Source organism: Lingula anatina, chromosome 7 (assembly GCF_051362555.1).
Source record: "Lingula anatina isolate TDL-2025a chromosome 7, LinAna3.0, whole genome shotgun sequence".
Lineage (NCBI taxonomy): Eukaryota > Metazoa > Brachiopoda > Lingulata > Lingulida > Lingulidae > Lingula > Lingula anatina.
The window spans coordinates 10,011,434-10,039,106 of NC_141773.1; the positions used below are offsets into that span (position 1 = coordinate 10,011,434).

Below are 27,673 nucleotides of genomic sequence, written 5' to 3' on the forward strand. Positions count from 1 at the left end.
TCTCGGTATTTCCCACATTCTTTTTGGACTTTTAGATATCTATCTGGTAGGTAACAAGTGTATACCCTTAAGTATTTTGAAAAAAATCATGATTACCCTCATTTGCCTTAGAAGTGCCTATAAAATCTAATGCACCAGTTTTCCTATGGGGAAAAGACGGCCATCTTGGATTTCCCCAAAATGATAAAATATGGACATTAATTACCACACAGATATGTATCATGGGATAATAATACAAAAAAAAAAAACAGAATAACAACTGAATTAAGCTTCATTTAATTGTAAGCCTATCTCTCGCAGGTATTAACTGAACTCTACCTTCTATGGCTAATGGCAGCCATTCTGTTTTGTTTTGTTTTCAAAAAGGATACACATAACATTCTCATCACATATGTATTATGTGAATTAAAAAGATGTGGAAAATACTCAGAAACAAACCTAATTTATCAATTAATATTATATCTCCATGGCAGAAGAAGCCCTATGTGTACAGTATACTAGTATTCCTTTGATATGGGGGCCATCTTGGATTTTTCTCGAATTGCCTGTGAATAAAGGTTAGTTACTCACCACAAATTTATTATTTGTGTAATAAGAAACCAAATTAATTAGATAGTGGGCAAAGCATCTTCCTAGTTGGCATTAGTTAGTTGAAAACCCTTGTACATGTTCTAGTATTCCTATGCCATACGGCGGCCATCTTGGATTTTTCAATAAGTCCAAGGACACTAGTTTGTTATCTGACAAATATGCATAATATGGGTAATAAGGATGTGGAAAACATTGAGAAAATACTTAATTTGATAAAAATCAACATAGATATGTATATATTTCTACAAAATTTCACAAATTGGCGGCCATTTTGGATTTTTTTGGCCAAACGGTAAATTTTTTCCGTGGGCTACGGCTCTAATTTGATTTAGTATGTCAAAAGGTACCCACATGCAAAATTTGGTGCTTTTATCCGCTGTGTCACGATTTAGCCATTTTTTTGCCCTAAGCAACCGGACTAATAATGTTGATGTTACTTATGATTTCCATGACTTTCAAAGCTACTTACGAAATGTGAACAAAATCACTCAAATGTTTAAGGCGATTGTTTATTGCACCACAGGATTTTCTTTTAAAGCATTCACTATAAACATTCCAAACCTGGAAGAACTACATGTAGTGTATCTAACCAACATGTATACATGAATAAGCGTTTAAAGGGAAACTCCATGGGATGTAACCACCAAAAGGATTTTCCCACAAAAATAAGCAATTTTCATGTACTCAGGAATTTCTCACCTATCTCTCTCTGCACTTGGATTCGAACTTTAATTGAATTAATAAAGGTTGATTTAGTTTAAAATGACTGGTCAGTCATTATAACCAACAAGAATCTTCCTTACCTTTGATGGAAATGTCAACATTAGGTATAAAAAAAGAAGAAAAAACTATTTTAGGGATTAAATCATTTTAAGGTGTATGGAAGGTTTATAGGAAGCTGTGGTTAGCAAAAATAAGCATTTAGAACATTTTCAAACCCATGGAGTGTACCTTTAAACATTAACCTTCTTAAATGCAAATCAGAAGAAATAAAATAAAATATCTAAACACCATTATCTTTGTCTGATAAGCCCAACTTATACTGCAAAGTAATTTTAATCCAGTAAGCGCCTCATTATTACATAAAATAATGTATTTCAATTTAAAAAAAACTTACTTATGAATAAGCCAATGGCTGAAACTAAAATTGAACAATCACAGGACAAGGAAATTATATTTAAAATTGTAAACCACATATTAAATCTTAAAGTCAAATTTAAAATACAAAGTGATCTTTGGTATATCAGAAATATGTTTTATATACACTGACAGTCAATGAAAACGCATCAGAAAACTTTCTTGTACTTTTTTACCCAGAATCGATTCAAACCATACAAAGGAGTACAAATGCACTTGTTTGGAGAGTGGACTGACCACTATTTCATATTTCACATATTTCACACGAAAACTGTTATTTTCTTAATGTGCTAAAGGAACTTAAAATATTATTTGATAAATAAATGATGCGTTTTCATTGACTGTCAGTATATATATCGATTGATAGCAGATGAGATGCAAAACACTTAAGATGCAAATAGAGATAACATTCACTTGAAAGAATTTAGATGGTATAGAGCAACCACAGGCTGCGTTCCCATAAACCCATCATACTAGCTAGATTGATCTAACTCTGCAGGGTTACTCACTAAAGTCAGGCCTACCAGACTCGGCACCGAATGATCCAGAATTCACCGGTAAATCGGACCACACTACCCGTTTTCAAGGTGTGTATCAGATCGCATTACACAGTATCAGACGCGACACCGCTTTTGCCTAGTACGTGATGTGATAGGGACGATTCTCAGCGGGGTTGAAAAGCATTGCATCACCACTCAAAATTTGTTCAGGGTATGATACTGTGTAATGCGATCTGACACACACCTTGAAAACGGGTAGTGTGGTCTGATCTACCGGTGAATTCTGGATCATTCGGTGCCGAGTCTGGTAGTTGGGTAGGCCTGAAAGTGCTTTCAGTGTAATCAGCTTAATTGTCTGGTACACCCCATTGAGTTACAATGAGGTAATTGACTACTGTTAATTATATCTAGCAGCTTGAGTAGTAGTATAAAACAATGGAAGAACCTTTAAACACACAATGCACCAAAAACTAGTAATTTGAACAATGATGAAACACAGACCGATATTAGTACACATCTATGGTAACATATTTAAAACTACTTGTTAGTCTTGAAAATTAAAGAGACAATTTAAATTCACAGCTTATTTTTCTCCAGCTCTGTCATTCTAAAGGCTCCAATGTCACTGCTCTGGTCTGAGAAAATCTGCAGGAATTATTCTTCCTCACAAACTTATATAAGATGATAGATGGTGTGAAATTTTACTCAGACACATCTCCATCTGGACTACTTAGAAGAGAGACTTCCTCAAATTTCCCCATGCTAAGTTTTGACATTGTCTTTTTCCATTTTTGGATTCCAGTTTCTTTGCCACTTCTCTCAATATTAGCAGCCTGACTGAATGCTCCTACACTCTTTGTGTTTTGTCCTGTGGATCCCAAACCTAAATCTCCATCCACTTCACTGTCATACAATACAGAAGAGTCTGCATTTGAATTGTGTTGATATTGACTAAAATTATGGTGTGAGTTTTGGCCACTATCTGCCTCTCTTGTGCTGTCATAGGAACTGTTGTCATGGAAACTACTTTGACGGTCTGCTGAGGTCCTGTCAGGTATATTTCTTGGCATTTCTACCATGGGGATATTTTCCTCAATATTGCTGAGGAGTCTTGCATATTCTGAACCCCTGTTGCCAGGGTTATTAACATGGGAATTGTTGACATGACTACCACTGGTTGCCATGGATCCTGCACTCCCTGGCTGCACCAAGGCAGCTTTCTTTTCATCATTGTAACAAAACATGTATTCAAATGTGTCATATAGTGCCACCAGAAAGCAGAACACACCTATCAGCAAAATAATCTAAAACAGAATTTGAAAAAATATTACACATTTCTATCAAAATCAAAAAAGTCCATTCCAACTAACAAATGAATTTTCATCATCAGCCAAAGTAAAGAATGAGCTGACATTTTATGAAGTAACTCAAGTAAAAATCTCAAGGTTAAAAAACACTTCAAATAATACTATAAAATGTTGTTGACTGCAATACCACATTACAATGTAAACTGGAGACAAGGCATTTACCTTAAGAGTTTTGGGTGGAATGCTGGCTTCAGGACCTTGGTTGGCAGGAGGGGGTGGACAAGGCTTTGTGAAGTTGTCATAAAGATACCTCCCAGACACAGCATCTGATATTAGTCTTAGAAAACAATAAAATATATGATCAAAACTTATTTGGCGGGTTTTTCAGGACACATGGTGAGGAAAGGAGGGTGGGAGTGTTTAGCGATCACAGGGAAAATCAGAGGAAAGAGAAGCAGAGGAAGACTGCGTGTTGGCTTTGTCAAGAGTTTAGGTTTATGGATGGGTGTGTCCAGTAAAACAAATCTGAGGTTCATCTGAACAAAAGGAGTTGTGGAGGTCAATATAATAGTCAATGTCCAGCAAGGACAAGATACTGAGAGAGAGAGAGAAAGAGAGAGAGAGAGAGATAATAAGTGTAGCGTAATACTATCTCTCCTCCTTTTATTACACAAAAAAATGGAAAAAATGAAATATCAGCTTTCACATGGTATTTTAATTGTTCAAACACTTTATTTTACAATAACTCAGCTAATTAATGTTTAAAACTTCCATGATAACTGTGAAATCCACTATTATTCATGTCATAGAGACTGTATACATTACCTCTTTCTTGCCTCAAAATTTCCACGGTTCATCTGAGATCCAAACAATACCAACTGCCATTTCTCAAAGATGCCAAATGGAAAGATGTGGTTTCCTGGTCAAAAAGTAAAGTTTCAGATATGGAAGAAATGTAAGATCAATTAGAATTTTCTTAAGACTCTTTACCCATACATAATTATTTAATTTAATATCAATGTTTGTAAGTCAAAATCAGCATTTCAATAAAGAGAAACACTAATATACTTCTTAATAATCTTAACCCACAAATATTACAGACAATATTCAACTAAATATCGATGTATGTAATTCTTTATTAAGTTGAAATCAGTATTTCAATATGGATTTAGACTTATAACTTCATCTTAAATTAGATTATATATTTGAAGTAAAACTTTCCAAAAGATAAACCAACAACTTTATAATAACACAATACCATGCTTATCACAGCAATTGGAGAGTTGAGGAGGTTAAGGCCAATAAAACTAATAGATCAGATGAACTGCCTCTTGACCATGTACCGCCCACAGGGTGTGGTCCAAGGGTATCACAACCAACAGAGATAGTTGTTAAGTTATTAAGTGTTCAGAGTCGGCTGATGCAACAATAAAAATGCACCGATGCCCACTAATGAATATTTTTCACGGTACAGCACATAGTGAAAAATGAAAAATGAGGTGTGACTATTAGGTGTACTTTATAGTAGCACTTCAGTTCTAGCCCAACAACTTATAGCAGTCAGGACACACTAAAATTTTCAAGATGTCTCAAGATGGTGAGTTGGTTCCTAACAGAGGAGAAAGTCCCTAAACGACATCATAACCCAGAAAGTTAAAACCCAGGTCGTCGCCTCCCAAACAGTAGATATATACAACCTACAGAGCATGATAGCCGCCAATCTTAAACAATTTTCCGAGTCCATGGACTTAACACAAAAGCATATCCCTAACATAGAGGACAAAGTATCCTCTTCTTACATGTATAGAAGAAAGGGCAACAAACAATAGTACAAGGTGAACGATCAAGTCTTAAGGAAGCTAAATGGCGCTGACGAAATCCTAAGATGCAAAAAGGCTGCAAACAACATGTTGGAGAAGGCCTGGGAGAAAATCTGGGAAGGTATACGGTCTTATTAGCCAGACAGAAGCTTATAAAGATAGCAGATTCCAGCTCTCAAGGTTAGCTTGTTGTTGAAGAGAACAGTTCAAAGCCCGTTGCAGATGGCTCAGAGGACAAAAAGCGCATCCTTAAAAAGCACATTGATGCCAGACAGAGCAAGAATGAAACGATAAGTAGACACTGTTATACTCACAAATGCATGTTTATCTTGTGACAATAAATGTTCAAACAAAAGTGAAAGTAAATGATTAGAATGTGACTTTGAGCAGTTATCCCAAACAGAATGTTTTGCATAACAAAATTGATTTTTGTTACCCGTAGGTAGATTTAAGTCATACATTTCAAAATGGGTTGAAACAGTGGCTTGTTCCCACTTATTGGAAGTTATTGAATCAGGTTACAAAATTCCTTTTAAAGATACGCCTGAGGTCTTTCTCAGAAAAAACAAATCAGCCTTGGAAAACGCTACTTTTATATCCAGCGAAATTACAGCTTTGTTGAACAAATGTTGCATTTCAGAGGTACATTTTCTGCCCCACGTTACCAACCCTTTATCCGTTGCTTACAGTAGGTCCGGTAAACCTCGATTGGTATTAGATTGCAGGTACATCGATCCCCACTTATTCAAATTCAAATTTAAGTACAAAGATTTCAGCGTAGCCAGAGATATATTTAAGAAAGGGGAATACGTGTTTTCATACAATTTGAAATCTGCTTATTTCCACATTTTTGTTTTTCCCGATCAACGCACCTTTTTAGGATTTACTTGGATCATAGATGGGAAAGAAAGATCATTTGTTTATAATTCACTTCCATTCAGTCTAGCTACTTCTAGATTCATATTTTCTAAACTTATAAGGCATCTTGTCAAATACATCAGGTCGAAGGGACACAAAATCATCACGTACTTGGAGGATGGGATGGCCCGGAGACCGCAATTTTTCTAGCGCTTGTCAGTTCAGCAATTTAATCAGAGAAATTTGCAGTTCTGGGCATTTGGCCCATGGGGTAAGTGAGAATATTAAACTGCATACATGTGGCCATGGTCCATATGGGGTTAACCTTGCAGTAAATGATGCAGGCTGACATACAAAACGTGGTCCTGGCAACAGAAAGCAAGGTTAACAGGCCAGGATGTTTGATACCTTACTTTGTACTGTACATGTATATGGTGCTGACCTCTATCTGTGACCTTCAGTTTCCAAATTCCTACTGGGTTCTCACTCCAACATCTCACTGTGCTGAATGTCCAACCTTGGAAACCATCTGATGAACTGAATAAAAAGAAAAATGAATCAATTATACTACATATACATGCATTTAAATGAGGTTTAAAATGCTATTTTCTAGTACCAAAAATCCAAGCTTAAAATACGAAAATCCAAATTACCACTGTGACACAATAATTGTTTTTAACAATGGAGACAGAGATAGATGAGGGAGGGGGGGAGAACAGGGAGCCAATAATGAGAGTTCATTTAGGTTTCAAGTGGCACGTACAAATATAGAACAAGTAAGGTGTTATCAATACGATTATTCATGGTTCCAAGGAATTGTACTTAGCTGATATTTTAGTGATAATAATCACTTACTTTGAGACAAAATATTTGAAACTATAACTTAAATATCTATAAGTAATTACAATGTTCTTAAAAACAAAGTTTGATTTTTTCCCATCCAGAATTGTTAGAAGGTTATCTAAGAATATATAGCTATCTGTGGTGAGTACACTTTGTACCTGTCTTTAGGTCTTGGTGTAGCTATAACAGAATCAGTCCCACTAGGACATGTCACATGAATGTCAAGACTGCCTCTGTGGGGGTGACTCAAGGTCACTGTCACCTGCACATGCTCAAGTAGAAATAGGTTATATCCTGCTAGGACTTCTTCTGAAACTAGAAAAAAATCAAAATAAATAAAATGTAATAAATCAATTTTTCAACATTACAATGAAAAGCTGCTTAACATAAGACAAAATAATTCTGTTAAGCCCCCTTTACACTGGACAATGTCCTTTCTGCGTCCTGAAGTACAGCCCTGTTTGAGAGAAAAAAAATACTTTAAATGCCGACAACTGGATGATCATTCAGTATTCATTTTGCAATCAAAGCGATGCTTGTGCCTCCTGTCTATGACCAGACCAATGCCAGTTTCATGGTGGCACAAAGGATGCAGAAATTACGTCAGGCTAGCAATCTGTCACAGTGGACCGGTCCAGTTTAGTAAACTGCTCATTGCAAAAAAAGGTCTTAAATACTTTCATGGACTATACCAGGTCTTGTAAATTTTTCCTACACGAAAACTATATAATATAAAATAAAACTACAGTAATTACTATTTACATTAGATCATCCCTATTGAGTGGTAGCAACAAAATTTTTAAAAAGGCTAATCTATATATAGTTCCATTCTACACAGTAAAAGCACCACAAATGCTATACAAAAATATAATTTTTGTGATTATAAAATTATGCATCTGAAAATTTGATAATTTTTTCCCAATGAAAAGATCCCATCATTACCGTAAGTCAGTAAATTTCCTTCAAAACAATTTTATGTTAAATCTTTTAATTTAAAGGGTATATGTTTTTCTCTTAATTTTTTAATAATTAAACATTCATTTACTAAAATTATCATCAACACTGCACTCTGAATTGTATACAAAAAATGTAACATACCTGTCATATTCAGTTCTAAAACTTGGGGATGTCTTGGTATTTTAGTATGTACAGTGACCTCTTGTGATGAATATGTTGACATCCATGGCACTGGATCCCACACCTTAATTTGTTCATATATGTACTTTAAAGAATACATACTTCTAATTTTTATTCAACACACAATAATACGTATTCAATTTTTGGTGGTTTAACATTATCAATTAAAACTCATTGTTATAGCAATTTTAAAAGTTGAGATGCATACAAGTAGCAGTATATTGAACTCTGTAATGCCTGGCTTGCTCTTATAAACTAATAGTTGCATGTTGTTCATTGCTTGTCATAAATTCTGCGATAAATATTTATAGTAATTTGGATATGTCCCACTGATTCTGAACCAGATAAATACATGTAGCTTTGGATTTACACAGTGTATGGATGGAAATATAATTATTTTCAGTCAACTCTATAGTGATGTTTAAGTTCAAAAACGACTAGTCCATGCCTTTGCTGCGTTGACAAGTCTCCAAGCGTCCAGGAGTCCAAAGCCATGTTTGTGGCTGTGGTGGAGGCCTGCCTGGTTGGTGGTGAAGTGGCCGGCCTGTTCATCTACCTGGAGTGATAAGGGTATGGGCCCATAACTAAGGATCTAATGGTTCAAAGCAGAAACACTGTCTAGTAACTAAACAAACAAAAATATATGCATGGGCAAAAGTTGTTAAGTTGCAGCCTCTAGCTACTGGTACATTTCCAAATCAAGTGAACATTAATAGCTGAATTTCTTCATACATTTAAGTTCAATATGCTTAAATCAATATGCACAAAATATGGGTTACAACACTGCTTTCCATTTGCACCCTTCATTCAAAGAACTGCTGGCTTTTGTATTCTTGGCCAGGATATGATTCTTTAGCTTCACCAGCAAAACTATTCTTTGGGTTCCAATAAAATGTATGGCCTCTTTAGGAAAATTTTTGAAAATAACTTAATGGTATATTTTTTTCTTTTTTTTCTATGTCTTTTTTCTAATATACTCTCCTCACATCTTGGATATTATCCAAAATAGTAAATCACTCAAAAAATTGCTAAGTGAAAAACTGATCAGAATAAAATAAAAAAAATTAAATAACATAAAGATAAAGATATAAATTTATGAGCAGGGTAGAAGTAACCCAGTATATAGCCTGATGCAGGCCTACGTCCAGGTTGGCTGTAAGCTAACAGTATGAAAGTTTTCTGGCTAGTGTTAGATAATTTTCATTTAAGAATATCAGTTATTATCTTTTTTAAAAACACTTTTGTAAGTAGATAATTGATTCTAAATATTTAAGCCAAGGAATTTATTCAATTGAGGCCCAATCTCTCTGTTGACTACTCAGAGTACTGAATTACACTAGTGAACTCTACACAATTTTAATATGACTTTGAATTTTATTTATAATTAAAATTACATTTTACCAAAGATGGCATACAACAACTCAACTGACATGATCACAATCAATGAAAAGTTATTCAGACCTTAGTTTGCAGTATCCCTCTGAAGAAATTGCTGCAAAGAATATATGTCAAGAATTGTATTGTGTTGGAGGTGACAACGCAATTGTGAGCAAAATTATGAGTGAGTACGGACCGTAGTAGTTATTGGATTGTGTGGAACGTGGCAGTCTTCATGTGTTCACGTGGGTGAGACCATGATGTTAGTTTTTGTTGGATAATATTCGCCTTAAAGGCGGCTAAGACCCTTTTGCAACAATATACATTTTTTTAAAAATTGAATGTTAATGAGGAGTGTCATGTTCAGAACTATGTATATGATTATTACCAGAATTTCATTTTCAAACTCAAAACTACGCATACCTTTACAGCAGTCATTACAATAATGTGCTGCACATCTCTCCATGTCAAGCAGCTGCGTGCCTGAAGCATCAGCGCAATCATCCCAGCAGCCAGTGGGGCAGCAGCTGAGGTCCCGGAATGTTCATCAGTGCAACCAGTGCCTCCACGCACCATCCAATCTGTTGTCACCTACAATATTTTGCATCAAAGTTAGTTCAAATTTTATTACTTTTTTTACAATATCTTAATATCCTGTAACTTAACCTAGTCATTTGTCCTCAAGGTATATTATCTGCATTTAAAAAAGTCTCAACATCATATCCTCTATGTCTACATACCCTGCAAAACAAATCAGACCTTAAAAGCAATAAACCCCCTCAAATGAAGGTAGATGACATCAATATTTCCTCCTGACATGTACAGGAAGACATGCTGGTCTGATTGACTGTGCAGCACTGTGTGCACTAAATATAAAATATCCAAATTCAAGGGCAGGGGCAGGTTAAGCAACATATGAGGGGAAGGAAAAATTTCTTTTCATATAAAATATCCAACTTGGCAGGAATACCCTTGTTAGAATACCTTCAAGCTTACTTATTGAGCTTAGTTTGATCAAAGGTCTGTAATTTATATGTGGCTTTAAATCCAGTTAAATATCAATTACAATAGATGGAACATATTACTTGTCATAATATTTAGTTTTATCTTCACCCGAAGATGTTTCTGACTCATATTGTGTATCTCACCACATTTCTCAAGCCAGGCCCTCCACTGCTGAAAGTGACTGCTAACATAGAAGCACATTCTTCTGCATAATAAGGCATGTTCCCCAATTCATCAACAGCCCCTAGATTACAACAAGGAGATGTTAAACTTCCAATTTTCTATAAATTTGTTTCTTCAAGGTTAAAAGCAGATCATACTAAGATTCTCATATTACATAAAGTATGGAATAATAATATTGTTTTCATTAAAACTCCTTAATGTCACATACCCAGTTTGCAAAAAAAAACAACAAAAAAAAAAAACAGGCTAAAACATGCCTTTATATAATACTGGTTTTCATCTATATTCAACTGCAGGGACAGGTCGACTTAACATTTCAAGAGAAGAAGAAAAACATTTTAAGGAAAATTTGATTTGGCAAGAAAACCCGCCTAAGGATACCTTTAAACATACTTAATACCCTTAGCATACACTAATAATAAGTCACCAAATAACTTCACCCAAATAAGAAATCTAAGACTTGCATTTTGTGCATCATTCTACAAACTAAGTACCTTATATTTATGGGTATATGTCCTTAAGTCTGCAAGTAAATGGATTTGAAATGCAATATTTCTGCCTCAAATAAGAAATCATGTATTTCTGAACATAAGTAATGGGCAACAAGGCTGTTTAGAAATACCTGTACTTTTTTCTGCCTAATAGTTCCCAACCTACCAATAGTAACAGTATAAACTGAATTTGCATAGCCATCAAAGTTGCAGTTGTCTCCATGGAAACCACCATTGCCACTGGCAACCACATAGATACTCCCATAGCCTTGACGACCAAAGTTGACACCTTTTTCCATAGCAGTTTGTGCCAAGATGTGGGGGCCATCTACTGTTTTGCCATCATCATCTGGACCCCAGCTATAAGGAATAAACACAAAAAGGCATAAGAACTAAATTTGACAGATATAAACAAAGGGTATGTCTTAAGGGGGTGTAGTTGGGCATACAATGTAGTTTGAACAGTGGCTTATTTTTCAAAACTTATCAAACTATCACTTTACATACCAAAAGTAAGATAAAGTGGGTGTTAGCAATGTAAAAAGTGCACCCTTTTCAAGACCATTCCCAGACCCTATCGTACTAACTGTGGATCAATCTATCTCCGAGGATTCTTAATAAATTGCAATCAACTTAAGCGGCTTGGATGTCTGTCACGCCTACTGAAGCTGCTAGGGGGTAATTAATGATCATTTAGCAGCTTCAGTAGGCGTGAGATTGATTGATCCTGTTAGATCCTGTTAGATCGATCTAGTTATGGGAACCCAGTCTTAGCTAGGTTAGTTGGTGGTAGTATACGGTCACATGGGCTGTGAAATGCTAGTAGTTGATGCTGTCTCAGAGGTCAGGGAGCTGTCAGATCCAGCTGTCATTATTCTCATGTAAGAACATTTCCAAATTTTGAAAATGGACCCTGGTCATTCATGTTTTTACCCCAGGTGTTAAAGACAGACGTTGCCTATGTATTTTATTTAAAAATAGCATTAATTTTACAAGGTGGGCAATTGATATTTAAGCATCAACAGCATATTGAGACCAAAGATTTTTCATTATAAAATTTTAAGATCCCACAGGCACTATAATATCCTTTTAACTCTAGGTCAAGTGTGTGTGTGTGCATGTGTGTGTGTGTGTGTGTGTGTGTGTGTGTGTGTGTGTAAAGCCTCTCTTCTGGTCCTCAAATCAAGTTCGGTCCCTTGGTTTAAACTGTTTACCAGAGGCTCTGTTATGGTCCTACACCTGTTAATGTCCATCATGACGTGTTCTAACGTGTTCCCCAAACGTGTCCTTGGCTGACTCTATTATGGTCTCCAATATTTGAGGTTTAAAACTTTGAGAGGCTACCAAAAAACGTACGTAAACTGAATGTTGGAAAGAAATGCATTTCAATTATTTAAATTGTATTATATTTGCTATAATATTTTCTCAGATTTTTTAAAGAACACAAAAGTTTTGCTGCGTGACTACCTTTAGGATGCTTAATACTACTACAACATTTATGGCGTTCTCTGCTTCTTGTTTGCTTCTTGTTAGGCCTACATTCGTGGGTATTTGTGTGCATGTGGGGGGGGGGGGCTACTCACTCACTGTCATGATCGTGCAAACTTTATTCCGTTTCAAGTTATTATAAGCTCTTATTTTCATATGGACGCGTTTATTCCCGTGAATTTCCTAAATGTCCACTGGACTGTCAAGAACTAAAGTGAGTCAGAGCTTAAATCAGAACTTAGTCCCTTATATAGGCACAGTATAATGGATTTTTACTGCATACGTTTTATAAATCTATTAATACTGCAATTTATGTAAAGAGCTCCTTATGAAGGATAGTCTAGCTACTTTATTCATTTACGCATTTTGTTTCAGATTTTTTTTCGATTTTCAGGATTTAGGGTTTAGGTATGGTCACTATAAAAATACCAAAATGTAGGCGTTTTGTGCAAGTAGTAGAAATGGATTATATTATTTTCGAATCAGCGGATCTAAAATAAACAATGTTTATTAATAAGCGTGCAATATATTCGTAATTATAGCCTGTTTGACTGCATTTAAACTAAGACGCAAGTGAACATAATGAGTGTTTGATTGACGGGGCTGGTTTAGAGATGAGCTGCATACCTTGTTGGTATTTATACCTAGGCTTTCACAAGCTATATGTCCCATATCATTCGCATAATGTTTAAGTGATGTTTTGCTACTGGATGACAACTTACATGTAGCATCCCAATTGTATTGCTTTAGGAGCGTACAGTGAAGGGAATATCATGAAATCCCAGTGATCTGACCAAATACATTGTGGAGATTTGAGGGACTAATGGTAGAGGACAGATCCAGTATAACTAGGTAGTATAAGTATGCATACCAATGCAATTTACTGTTACACAACGCCGTACTCCCTTGGGCAAAATTAAAGGCTAACATCCCCGTTTCAATTTACCACTTCAAGGGAAAGATTTAGAGCAGCGCCAATACTAATTAGAGCTTTTAAGCAGATTGTTGGAAGATTGTGTTAATTCGTTACATCTAAGCTTTGTCAGGGATTAATTTTTGGTTGGGGTTATGGTTTATGTTTAGTTTAGTTTAGTTTATTTCACTGTAACATATGCATCCACTTGTGTGGATGAAAATGACAATATGAATACAATTTATGTGTCGATTATAATTGGAATGCCTTTGATAATTTTATAACCAAGACTTATGGAATAAATAATTTGCTAAGTTTTATAATTATGTGTGAGGACGTGGGCGAAAACGGGAGTCACCCTATTGAACGTAGGTTGGGAACTGATGAATGAAATTAAGTAAAATTAGTTAGATTTAATACAGATTAAGAATTTTAGACGCATTTTTGTTGCTGCCAAAGATAGCTTACGAATTATGGATTCTAAACTTGTGTGTTTGTGGGAAACTTTTAGTTTTATTTTGTTCTAAGGTTAAAGAGACGAGGCCTAAGAAGCCTATACGCGTTAATTCTCTAATGTAACTAAAATTTTCAAATAACGATTTTAAAATGAAAAAGCTGTTAAAATAAGCTTTTTTTTTAGAATATCACGTTCGGTTAAGAAGATACCGGTAACATACGCCTCCACAGATCTGCTACCCCCCCTCCCCTTCTTAACCTGAAAAAGTGCTGTCCTTGAAAACAAGTCTGATTTTACGGACAAATTCTGAATACCTGATCTTGGGTTCACAGAGCGTCAGCTGGTTATTTTGAAAAGGGTACAAAAATATAAATGAATGTGTGATGCAACAATAAATAATTGTGTAAATAATGTCGTCTAGTGAGCCTACAAATGTATTCATATCATTCAGTGCTCAATAAACTTATTGTTTTTATTATAAAAATCTATGGTGCAAATTGGCTTGACGTAAAAGTAGAACTAAACCGAATCTCGTTATACCAGTTTGGATTTAACAAAATGGACATACAAATAAATGCAGTAGCTCTGTCAACTGTAATTATTTACACGACTTGCAAATGGACTGGACATATGTGGCAAACACTGACCACACCATATATATGATCTGATAGCGATTTGATTTATAACCAACGCAGCAAAAATTCTTCTGACGTGAGCCAGTCTTCAGAAAGAATAACAGTGCAGGAAACGATAGACGGAGAAAGAAAAAGCTGGTACTACGAATTACAAACGCCAAGATGAATGCAGTTCTAGGACTGTTGACATTTCTTTGTATCCTATGCATAGCTGTTGAGTCAGCAGACGAGGTAAGTTTCTTTTCGTGACTTACCTACACTGTAAGTTTTGACAAATGAAAAAAAATTGATTCAAATGTAAAAGGTACACTCCATGACATTTAACCGACAAAGGGGATTTCCAGGAAAATAAACGATTTGCTCGTACTCCCGAATTATTAATCTTTCCTTCTCTGCACTTGGATTCGATTTGATCAAATTTATAAGGATTGGTTTTCACCTTTAAAGGAATGGCCAGTCATTAAAGCAGCGCCCACTTCCCCATTTCCAAGAGAAATGTCAACATCAGGTACGGGTCAAGAGAAAAACAAAAGAGATTAAATCACTGTGTGTAAGATTTGTTAGAAACTATGGATGGCAAAATTAAGCGTTTTTGGGGAATTTTCAAAGACATGGAGTGTACCTACGCTGTGTTATACTTGTTAAGGAATGAATGCAGTTATTAACGAGAGAGAATAATTTCCTTAACAATTTAGTTAGTTGGATATGAGTTTGCTGTTATTGATACATGTATTTGGAGCAAATTGGTGTAATTGTATTCATATTTAAAGGACCATTACAGACACGAGAAATATCCTTAACACGCCCAATTCTAAAATAACTGTGGTTCCAAAAGTACCACAGCATTAAAAATTGGGAATATCCTCTAGCATAAAATTCAATCACTCGTAATCAGTGCAAATGGAAATTATTTAACCCCGCCCTGGTTTTTGATAATTTACAGCAATTCAGCGCAACACAGCACAATACATTTTGAAAAAACGAGTCCAGTCACAAGTAAACAGGGTCATACCCAACAAAATAGGCTGATTCTAGAGGGAAATTTATAAGTGATGTACTCTGATGTACTTGTATCATGTAAACATTATATGAGACGCCTGCAATGTGATGTGAAAACACGGGCATCACGTTTTAGTAAGTGGATGTCTTAAAAAGTCGGTTTGACTTTTATGAATAATTCAGACAAAGTTTATGGTTAAAAGCTTTCAGCTTAGAATAAGAACGGCTTAAGAATTACCAATTATTAAAACAAAGACCATCCTGACAGATGTTAATATTTTTGAAGAACTTGTCAAAAAGCCGCAACATTTTAGTTAGACTACGGCCACACACACACAAAAAAAAAAAAAAAATACAGACCGAAAACCAATACTAGCCTATTTAATTTATTGCCAGATTAATATCGATAAATTGCTGCAACGATGCGTACATCTTATCATCACACGTTTGTTGCTCAATGAAGATGAAGACTCTCTTATACACTAATTCCAGGAAAAAAAACGCTCGCTTGAATTGCGAAAAATATCACGTTCCAACACGCGCTTGCAAGCTAATGAAAAACATTCGACATGTGCATCAGCTTCGTGTTCAAACGGCTGTGACTGAGGATTATTGAGGCGACGGAGAGACCTGTATAATTTGCTAATTAAAACATAGAAAATAAGATTAAGATCTCGGGATGCAATCGGCCTCTGAAGTTCTCTTACACAATTAACAACGGTTGTGTCATGAAAAATATATTGTAAAAACTGTATGACATCTGCTGAGTGATTGAAAACACATACATAACTAGAGGATCAGAGAGGCGATACCGCCTCCGAATATTGTACCACCAGCTGGAGCAAGCGCATTCGTATAGACCCCCACATACGCAAAATAAGGGACACAGCCACCAGTCTTATGCTTGACAAGCTGTAAAAATGCAATCAACAAGAATTTTCAAAATACGCAAAAAATATATAAAACTTAAAATGGTACAATCAAAGTTAAGTTCATTGTAAGGTAGGTCAAAGGTCAATTTCAAGGTCACAGTAAATTTCCAGTATATGACTTCCTATTCAACTTCAATAGTAACTATGGACCTATCTCTGCCAGGTTTGGAGTTAAAAGAGAAAGAAATTAGCAGAGTTCAGTTCATGATTATAAGTAGGTCAAAGGCCAATTTCAAGGTCACATTTAGATTGCCAGTATATGACTTCCTATTCAAGTTCAATAGTAACTATGGACCTATCTCGCTAGTTTTGGAAATAAAAGGGAACCAAAATTTGCAAAGTTCAATTCATGATAAAGAGTAGGTCAAAGGTCAATTTCAAGGTCACATTTAGATTGCCAGTATATGACTTCCTATTCAAGTTCAATAGTAACTATGGACCTATCTCTGCCAGGTTTGGAGATAAAAGGAAAGCAAAATTTGCAAAGTTCAATTCATGGTGTAAAGTAGGTCAAAGGTCAATTTCAAGGTCACAGTAAGATTGCCAGTATATGACTTCCTATTCAACTTCAATAGTAACTATGGACCTATCTCTGCCAGGTTTGGAGTTAAAAGAGAAAGAAATTAGCAGAGTTCAGTTCATGGTGAAAAGTAGGTCAAAGGTCAATTTAAAGGTCACATTTAGATTGCCAGTATATGACTTCCTATTCAAGTTCAATAGTAACTATAGACCTATCTCTGCCAGGTTTGGAGATAAAAGGGAACCAAAATTTGCAAAGTTCAATTTATGGTGAAAAGTAGGTCAAAGGTCAATTTCAAGGTCACAGTAAGATTGCCAGTATATGACTTCCTATTCAACTTCAATAGTAACTATGGACCTATCTCTGCCAGTTTTGGAGATATAAGGGACTAAATGTTATAATTTCGGAGTTACCTTAATGTGCCATAAATTTCCTACAGAAAAAATTAATTAAAATAAAGAAAAGGTCATTTTGGTCAAAATTCTTGAAATGGGAGGTGCTCTGAAGTTCCAGAAGTTCAAATTTGATGAAATAATGTCATTTTTGACCACAAGTTGTCTGCTTTGCCAAGTCTTATGTTTTATTTTTCCGGAGTTCAAAATTTATTATCCATTACCGTACTGCACATTTTGCTTTCACCACCAATATGTACTTTTTGATACAGCGTAACTCGAAAACCGTATGGAATACAAAAAAACCGAGACCACCTCCAGTGTTGGGCTTTACATGCTCTACAAAATGCAAAAAAGAATGGGTCTCTAGCATTAACGGTTCCCGAATTAGAGACAGTTTTCAGTTTCGGTATCTTATGGCCGCTTCACCCGTGAAAATGCACCGATTGACCCCAAATTCACAAAGGTGAAAGATGACCTGAAGGGTAACATTTTCCAATAATATTATTGGTTAAGTCTGTGTGGTGTCTGAATAACAGCGCAAATAAATTTTTTTTCGAAAAAAAATTCATTTTTTTGAAAATTTTTGCCCGTTTGACCTTGAAATAAAGGTCAAAGGTCAAATCCAAGGGCATATTTGAAATCTACACATATGACTTTTGGAAAGCCGTCTGTAGAAATTTTTCCCATAATTCCTTCCGTAGGGTAGATAATTAGCATTTAATTTTGCCATTTTTGGACAAGGGTGCATTGCAATGAGTGCCACACCTAGACCCCAATACCGACAAAGCCCAAATTTTACGTGGAACGAGTTGAGATTATAGGTGACCTAAATCCAAGAGATGGGTATGGGGGCCCTTACCGTCTAGGAGGAGAAGCGGTAACGGTAACATGGCGGCGGAGCCGGCGGAGCCGGCGGAGCCGCAGGAGCCGGCGGAACGGACCGGACTGGACTAAAACCATGTGTACCGCCAGCGCTAACGCTGGTGGTACAATAAGTGGGGTGTCTGTAATAATGTGGGATCAAAAACTTGGTATTTTGGGAGGTTTTATTTGGGAAGTTCAAAAAGATATGTATGATAGATATTACAAACCGAAAATATAACCGAAGATATAACTTTATACAATATACATTATAAAGAATATACAAGTTCGATGGATGAGCGACTTTGTGTATGTCTAATTAATCATTTGCGTTTTTTCATAACCTTACTTATAAATTTCCCTACTGCAGTTGCACCCTGCGCAGAGGGTGGGTTTAGGCTGTTCTGACGTTGTGTGTTAGACCCTGCAAGTTAACCTAGTGATTTTTTTCGATTTCGTGATGATTGCATTCTAAGAAGAAATTAATTTTATCCTCTGCCTTGTCACAGTAGGGGCAATTTCGGTCGGATAGTTGTGTTTTGTTGTTTTTATGTCGCCCTCTTTCAAATTCTAGATCTTGATCACTTATTCGCATTTGTGTGAAAAGCTTTTTTCGGGTACGTGTGTTTCAACATACTTCATGGTATATTACCACTTCATGGGATAAATGCTCTGATTTTACTGTCAAATCGACTTTATAGGATAAAATGCGACTTCATCTTCACATAAGATATCACCTGCGTGCGCGTGCGCCTACATGGGATAATGGTGAAAAAGTACATGTTGTTGGTCCACGTTATGAGAGAGAACGTTTTTGAAAAATAAGGTATTTTTACATGTACTGTAAATATTATCCAAAATAGGTAAAATGTACGTTTTAATTTACTTGCATGACTGAATATGGTTTCTTTAGTGGTATTGGATGCATGTTTTGAGCAATTTTAAAATACACAGGCATATGTAGGTGAGGATCCAGTATTTATAAAAATCAGTACATTATGGGAGATTATGGTCAGCTTTGAAGAAAAGGAGGTTCAGACCCCTTGGCCCTGGGCCCTCACTTCCCAGATCCGCTTGATACATAAAACTAATGGATCAGGTAAACCAGGCTATGAAAACATAATTTACGCGTAGCTTACTGGATTATAAGATTGATTAATAAACAAATTGGAATCAATTATTAAAGATATATAAATAGATAATAGTGTTGAAAAAGAAGCAGAGAAGGTACATAAATATAATTGTGCACTACAATCGTCTTGTTCAAATCGCGTCCCACTCTGAAAAGACTTCTTTTTTCCATGAGGAAAGACACGCAGGTGTAATGCTTTAGTTATGTCCCTTTGGTTTCCGAGAGGATCTGTTCTGGTCCTACACCTGTGAATGTCCATCATGACGTGATCAAACGTGTTCCCCAAATGTGCCCTTGGCTGGCACTCATTTGACCCGAAAGTATTATTTGCGGCACAGTCTGCATTTGGAAACCTGTTAATAAGGGGTTCGGAGGGGGGGGGGGTAGGCCTACTTGTTGTTTAGCAGCCTAATTAAAGCAGTTGTTCTGTGAGATCAACAGCCTTGTAGATTGATATTTATTCATAATAAATTGATGAACTGAATTGAAAAGTTAAGCTGCTAAGTAACCTTGTGTCTCAAGTATATTGCTTAGGATTGCTTATTTCTTTTGTGCTTACACCTCACCCGAGCACTTGTAATTGATACCCTGTTACTTGGTTTTAATGTGAAAGATAAGAGCGTAAATTAACTACAGTACACTACAGCCTGGGGGTCATTCCTTAACATAGTTGTAAAGCCGCATTTTGCAACCAAGGAAGTACGTGAAAACGCAATCTGCAACTGTAACGCATTTAGCAACCAATTTCTTTAAAGTAACTGGAACTATTTGAAATAATTTAGAGATAGAATCGGGATGTGAACGGGGTTACCTTGACACCATGGGCTGAATATGGTGCCTGCCCCCGGGGTGGATGATTTATATTTTATTCATATCACAATTTCTGTCATCTTCCCCAAGCACACAACAATCAGTTTTTTATTGGATCCCTTAACCTACATTCAGGCACTCAGCTGTCCAGTGCTGTGTGGTGTCCTTTTCTTTTTCAAATTACTTAAGAGTCCATTCACAATCATAATGACAGTTGTAGAGCCGCATCTTTTAAATGCAACGCATTTTGCACCCAAGGAAAGTCGTAAAAATGAGTTTTGGAACTGCAATGCATTTTGCAACCAGGATATTTTGTAGGCACCTTAAACAGTTTGAAGTACGGGGCGTGGTTGTCCCATAGGGTGGTTGGTTGAAATTTTTACATCGTAATTTCTGCTATGTACCCGTAGAGCTGTAGTACCGTGACGACCTTTGGGGGGTATTTTTTTTTAAATATTTATTACTGTTATCCTCTATCCATTATAGTGAGGAACATGAGGCGCCGGGGATATTTAAACTTGCCATTAGGGATATGCACGTGTCCTTCGGATTTTTGGTGACTATGGGTGTTGCCTTCCCTAGGGGTGGTTGATTATTATCTTTATTATTTTCTGCTATATACCCATATAGATATTTGGGTTGAGGAAACTAAAATGTCTGGGTGTGCATCGGCAATTTTTTTTATTGTGACCTGGGGTGTGGCTATCCCTGGGGATGGTTGACTAATATATTACCGTAATTTATTTCATCTCCTCCTAGACCATTCGAATTAGGAACATGAGTCTTTGGTGCATGAGTGGGCTACATGGGAATTTTAGTGTGACTGTCCCTAGGGGGTGGGGTGATTAATGGTTAGTAAAACAATGAAGCTGTTTCCATGGATTGCACTTAAGTCAGATTCCTTTCAGAGTTGGACCGAGCCAGCCAGTACGATGTGTGAATCTGAAGGCGTTAGTTAGGAAGGAAGGGGAAATGCAGAGAAAGCAGCAGATAGTACTTAATAATTTTACAGACCTTAATATAAGTCGTATTCTTCAATATAGGCCAAGTTAATTAAAACCCATTCAAGACACCATACTCGCAGGAATCCTAGAGTCCAAGTCCCGTTATTCTTTAACATAAAACACACATGTTAATTACTGCTCTTAGGTAATAAACATGTGTGTTTTGTGTTAAGACACAACAGCAGTTCAACGCTAGGATTTCTGATCTAGTGTGTGGGGCCTTGAATTAATTTTTAATTGGATTCCCTGACCTATATTTACGCATATGGCTGGAAGTCCAATTAGTTCTGTATGTGCATCTGCTGTTCTCTACATTTCTTAAGGACCCATGCACATTCATTAAAAATGACTGGTTCATCAATATCCGTTTCATGTTCCTTAATTTTTAAGGGTATAGATGGCAGAAATAACGATGTGAATCATTCACCCCCCGGGATAGCCACACCTGACATATCATAAACATTCCCGGAAACCTATGCATATGCTCAACGGTAGGCTTATGAGCCCGGGAGGTTTCATGTTCCTAACTGTAATGGCTTAAGGGTAGAAGCACGAATAACGATGTAAAATTTAAAATCAACCTCCCCAGGGACGGCCATACCCAATGTCACAAAAATCCAGAAGGACCCATACACATCCCCAAAGACTGTTTTTTCAATCCCCATAGCATTACGTTCCAAACTTCATTGATCTAAGGATGGATAGCAGGAATTACAATGTCAATTAGACTCAACCGCCCCCCCCCCCCCCTCCAAAAAAAATTCGAAGTGCCCTTCCACATCCAAAATGGTATGTAGCCACGTTTCATGTTCCTAGCATAAGTTCCTAACTATGATGGTTTAGGAAGTAACAATGTGAAATAGATTATGCATGTATTTTAATTGTTAATTATTGACCAAGAAAAAATTCTGGTTGCAAAATGCGTTCATCTGCAAAAATCCGGCCCTATTTGTAAGCCTGTACAACCGGCTCTTCACCAGTTTTATGAATCCCCAGTATTTCATTCTCCCCGACATCTATCTGAACAGTTGACCGTTTCAAATCATTCAGATTTCAGACTTTCCTTAAACCTTAAACCTTTAACTTAAACTTTAAACCTTAAACTTTTTCAATATATAGGACAGCGGGTCTACATTTTTAAACGACCGAGATATTCTCGAAATATTATGTTGCATATCAAGCAATAGCTTATTTCGACAGCTGTTATTGCAAGTCATGACATTTATGTCATAGTTACATAATAAATACTTCTATATCACGAATAATGGAATAGACTGTTTGTTAAAGTAATGTACACCTAATGTGCAGCGAAATTAAAACCTCTCTGCCTAGTAGAGTTCTCGTGGAAAGACATACTACTGTGTACTAGCCACATCTATAAACCTGCGCCGTCAATCAAATCACAAATGGTCAGCTTTATGTCCTAGTTTAAAGGCAGGCGATGTGTTTATTTATAGACTTCGTTTGTCTTATACATGTAGTGCCTTAGACCCGCCATGATTCAACGCCCAAATATTGTCAGTTTTTAATCGTCCTGAAATCTGAAAAATCTCAAAACAAAATGGGTAGCAAAAAAAAAAAAATAATAATAATAATAAAAAATAAATAAATAAAAAATAAAAGCTGTTTGCTTTCCGTCACGGAGCTCTTGAGATATTTATAGAAGTTAATCTCACGGGTATCTTCGAGAACATCTGCAAATAACAGCTTCATTAAACTCCAACGAGATAAAATACACACTATCATGTGAGTGAGTAATGTTACTCCACCCCCACCCCCCCACTCCATTGCAAATACACGCGTCACTCTCGAAATCATGGTCTAGAATGAAACATCATATCGAGCTTTACGCCTAATTTCCACATCCAACCAGAACTGAAACATGTTTGGATACAAGCACATCTGTAACGATAGGTTTATGAATCCTGGATGTTTTCCAGGGTATGAAGCAGAAATTACGATGTAAAATATCGAATCAACCATCCCCAGGACGGCCATACCAAAAGTTTAATTTTTTTTTTTTAAATAGTAAAATGATGGACCCGTGCACATCCCTAATTATGAGTTTATATATCAATGACAAAGACCATTTTTAGTCCATAGAAATATATCTGAAATATCTGAAAGGACTATACCGACCGGACAGGAGGGTCTAAGTAATTATAATTATAATTATAAAATTTGGTTGAAAAAAATGAAAAGAAAATTAATTTCAACATTTAATTTTTTGTAGGAAAATGACTGGAGAAAGAGACCAAGAAAGGTTGGACAAAGACCAATTGATGACACAGTGTATGAAATCATGTTGAAAGTATTGCAAGGAAAATTGTCCTTTGCGAATATACCCAAAGCTACTCGTTCAAGTAATGACAGGAAGGCATACAGACAACTAGCCAGCAAAAAGTTCAAGCTTGGAAGTGTGCCCGATCCCATCACATCTCGTGAGGAGCAGCGGATACTACTGGAAAAAAATGGCACCATTGTCCTCAGGGCATCAGAGGTGAAAGCAGTTGTGCAGAAAGCATCTGCGCTCTCCAAAGGCGAAGGGGCTAGAAAGCTGAAGTTTAGGATTGGCTCCGTGGTGACAGGGGTGGGAAAGAGAAAAATCCAAGAAGTCCTTAATGCTGACAACCGGCAGCAGCAAAGGAATCCTAAATTTATGAATAAGGCACCTCTTCGACCAATCAAATCAAATATGGTTATGGATCGCCACCAGGTGGATTTGGTAGACTTGTCGTCCATTGAAGTAAAAGATGGCGAGGAAACATACAAGTGGATTCTTTCCTTAATGGACATTTTTAGTAGATATATTTGGCTTCGGCCCTTAAGGTCCAAATCATCTGATGAAGTTGCTGACACCTTAAGGGATATATATAATATATTTGGGCCCCCGAGAATATTACAGTCTGACCAAGGTGGGGAGTTCAAAGGAGCTGTAACAAAACTTTGCAAATCACTAGATGTCAAAATTATCCACTCTTCGGCGTATTATCCACAGTCGCAAGGACAGATTGAAAGATCACACCGCACATGGAAAGAAAAACTTCGATATGATCTGATATATGGTGAGACGGGGGTAAACTGGGCCAGAGAATATCAAGAGTACGAACGCCTTTATAATGAAGGTCCCCATTTGGCTCTCGGTGGCAGATCCCCATTTGAGGTTTTTTACGGCAGAACCAGTAATCGGGTTTCTAACAAAGACGCTGAAGAATACTGTAAATGTGAGGAGAAGGAGGATTTCCATTCTAGTGTGGACGACCTTGTAACTCATGAGGATGCTGTCCAAAAGATAAGAAGCCAAGCCCAAAAAAGTACCGAAAAAGCAGCAGAACAGATGATAAAAAGAAACCTAAGAAAAAACCCGCCTTCTAAATACCACATAGGGGATAATGTTCTTGTTTCTGTTGATCGGAAAGACAAAAGGGTGCAGAGAGGAGGGCATGGCATCTGTAAACCGAGGGTGGCACAAGGTACTGTAATTATCACCGACTATGAAACACACCGTTACAAAATTAAAGTAGAAAACGAAAAACCAATTTGGTACCGAGTGGACCGGATAACATCATTAAGTAGGGATGTCGAGCAACAGCGACAGAAAAAAGCCAAGCTAGGATCTCTCGTGTGTCTATACAGAAACTGCCGTGCTCAAAAAAACCGAAATTGTAAAAATAAAATGTGCGATAGATGCTGTCCAAAACATGGACTTGATAAATGTCACTACCACACCAAAGACATTTGGGGTCAACTGAGGGCTTTAGAACAACACGAAGACGCCGTATCGCAAAGTATATATGACTGTCTAATACGGAATGCTCTGAGTATGGGGTTAGTTGAAGTAACTGAAACTCCTAAAGATGGTAATTGTCTTTTCCATTGTTTAGCCCACCAACTCAATTTAATGAAAAAGACAAAATACACCCACAGGGATGTGAGGGAACAAATTGTTAATTTTTTAGTCAAATATCCCACTAATGCACACGGGGTGCATTACAGTAATTTCGTTCCCGGTAATGATTGGGATGGTTACCTCCAGGGTATGGCAGGTACATCCTGGGGTGACCATATTGTGCTGCAGGCAGCTTCGACATTGTACGGTGTAGATATAATGGTGGTGTCTAGCTTAGGCGAAGAAGCAACTCAGTTTTTGCATTCCACGACTGAAAATGGTGATGTCAGTCAACCGAACATAATTATTCTCGGACATCTCGCAGAACACCACTATATTTCACTTCAGGCATTAAATTTTAGCACACCCAGCGGCAATGACAGTAGCTCCAGTATCACAGCAGATGTTACATCTATTAATGAACCTGGTAGTTATAATTTCACTTCGTCAAAAACTGAATTTGATGTTAGTTATAACGATGTCAAGGAATATTTGTGTTTAGAATTAGAATCAAAAAACGAAATAGATATGCCTTTCAATAATGCTAACAGTCACAGCCCGGATGAAAATGTTGGAGAGAATGGGGTACCCCTTCATAGAAATAATGCTCGTGTTGTCAAATTCGTGAAGTACATGGAGAAAAGGGGTAAAACATTCAAGCGACAGATGATTTTGGGTGCGTCAGGTGGTGGAAGTGAGTTTTTGCTCGTACCGGACGAAGATATGCTTATTTTTGACGATACATCTCTATATATGGACTCCTCTATTAGCACAAGGTTAAATGATGTATGCTTTCAGTACTGGTTGTATTATGTATACAAAGGTGACAGACAAGGAATTAGAATAGACGATGATGGTACAGTCAGTATGACTCAAATGCAAGCTTCTGAATATGACGAATGGTTAACTTCAGTGAAGGGAGAAGTTTGCTATGAATATGGTTTTAAATCCATTTAATTGCTTATAATTTAAGTCATTTAAGTGTATTTTTACACATAACCCATGCAATTTTTGATAATATCGTTGTATGAAGTGTCTGTATGTGGATGTCTATGTGGATGTCAGAGAATGTCTTTAAATGCTTTCTTGTTATACAACATGCAATGTTCGCGAAAACTGCAGCAACAACGTTCCACTGAGAGATCAGTTTTTGGATGTATAGTTTTACGTAGAATGTAATTTTTTACGATAAAGAAACTTAGGCTATGTAATTATATAACTAGAAGTATATAATTAGAATATTGTTCTTAATTTTAAGTGTTTGTTAAAGTTAGAAATCATTAATTTTCATAGCAATGTCACCAGTACGCCTTTAGTTCACTTTTACTTTGAACAGTATTAATGTCGATTACATCATATTTAGAAAGTTGACATTTGCGTCAGATGAATGCATAACATTTTATTTTACACATGGTTATTGTACATTTGGGATCATATCCTTACTGATTTTACGACATGCGCTACATCGTGATTAGTAGAAGTAGAAACGGTAACGACATTTTCTCAAGAGTACTTGTGTAATCTTTTATTATACTTTCAATTTAATCTTTGTGAGTTGAGGGTGTTAGTCTTTAATGACATGAATTAGTGTTATTAGAAGTAGGATTGTGGTGTTTTCATAAACGTGTATAAGGCATGTTATTTATATTACATAGTTCACTTGTCTATTGCTACATGTATATTGTATTGTTCAATGACATCACTTTGCCTCAAGGACCCTCAAGTGCACCTATCCGTTATCATAACGAATTGCATTGTAATTCAGACCTGGGACCAGACCAGTTTTATGTCAAGAATATATAAGGTGAACATGAATACGCAAGAATATAAGAATTGCTACTAAAACCCCCAGAGTTATTAATTCGCGTCATACACCTGTGCTGTACATGATACATGTATGTAGTACTGTAGGAATATAGAATAAACGATATGCCGCTATGTCTGTTTTCGTCTTATAAGATTTGATGATGTTTTCGTTTCTTCCAAATGTTGTCTTCAACTGAACATGATAATGAATAAATCCCTTCTCTTTCCACTTTAGTAATATATTTTTCTACTAGCACTGCTCATCTGAATTAATTTAAAGCACTTTTAATGTTATACAGTAGTAAAAAAAAAAAACTTTTTACATCGCCCCAACCCAATATATCGTTTTCCGCACTGTGGGTTCAACTACAGTAAGTTTTTGCACGTTTTTTTCCCGTTGCTATCTTTGTGTCAAACTTAATACTAGTTGTCAACGCTGCGGAGTCAGTAAAATGAAAATATGCGAGTATGAAACAAAACGATTAGCCAAGAGAAATTGACTAACTTGCTAAATGATATGAGTCCCTGGCCTGAATTTTGATCAAACTTACAAACTGACCCCTGGAAACCACAAAATTTTCTT

General features: G+C 36.4%; 2 protein-coding genes across 2 annotated transcripts in view; one reads left to right on the forward strand and one right to left on the reverse strand.

Moving 5' to 3' along the window:
• Positions 1 to 1,086: 1,086 nt before the first annotated feature.
• Positions 1,087 to 27,673, reverse strand: part of LOC106154020 (proprotein convertase subtilisin/kexin type 7-like) — a 40,924-nt gene continuing 14,337 nt past the window's right edge. Inside the window, exons 7-16 of the mRNA XM_087017128.1 lie at positions 11,416 to 11,609; positions 10,719 to 10,819; positions 9,994 to 10,161; positions 8,642 to 8,749; positions 8,155 to 8,257; positions 7,215 to 7,371; positions 6,656 to 6,750; positions 4,361 to 4,454; positions 3,758 to 3,872; positions 1,087 to 3,532 (exon numbers count right to left, since the gene is read on the reverse strand). Of these exons, the coding sequence (XP_086873254.1) occupies positions 2,930 to 3,532; positions 3,758 to 3,872; positions 4,361 to 4,454; positions 6,656 to 6,750; positions 7,215 to 7,371; positions 8,155 to 8,257; positions 8,642 to 8,749; positions 9,994 to 10,161; positions 10,719 to 10,819; positions 11,416 to 11,609 (1,738 nt within the window). The 3' untranslated portion in view covers positions 1,087 to 2,929. The remainder of the gene's footprint in view (positions 3,533 to 3,757; positions 3,873 to 4,360; positions 4,455 to 6,655; positions 6,751 to 7,214; positions 7,372 to 8,154; positions 8,258 to 8,641; positions 8,750 to 9,993; positions 10,162 to 10,718; positions 10,820 to 11,415; positions 11,610 to 27,673) is intronic.
• Positions 14,357 to 27,339, forward strand: LOC147760724 (uncharacterized). The gene is made up of 2 exons (XM_087017129.1): positions 14,357 to 14,973; positions 23,629 to 27,339. Exons 1-2 carry the CDS (start codon positions 14,905 to 14,907, stop codon positions 26,239 to 26,241), a joined length of 2,682 nt encoding a protein of 893 aa, XP_086873255.1. The 5' UTR covers positions 14,357 to 14,904; the 3' UTR covers positions 26,242 to 27,339.

What these genes read in the sequence shown, in the direction of transcription:
- LOC147760724 (XM_087017129.1), top strand. Translation starts at nt 14,905, where the DNA reads ATGAATGCAGTTCTAGGACTGTTGACATTTCTTTGTATCCTATGCATA. An exon ending in CTGTTGAGTCAGCAGACGAG is followed by an intron (nt 14,974 to 23,628) that starts GTAAGTTTCTTT and finishes AATTTTTTGTAG; the next exon opens with GAAAATGACTGGAGAAAGAG.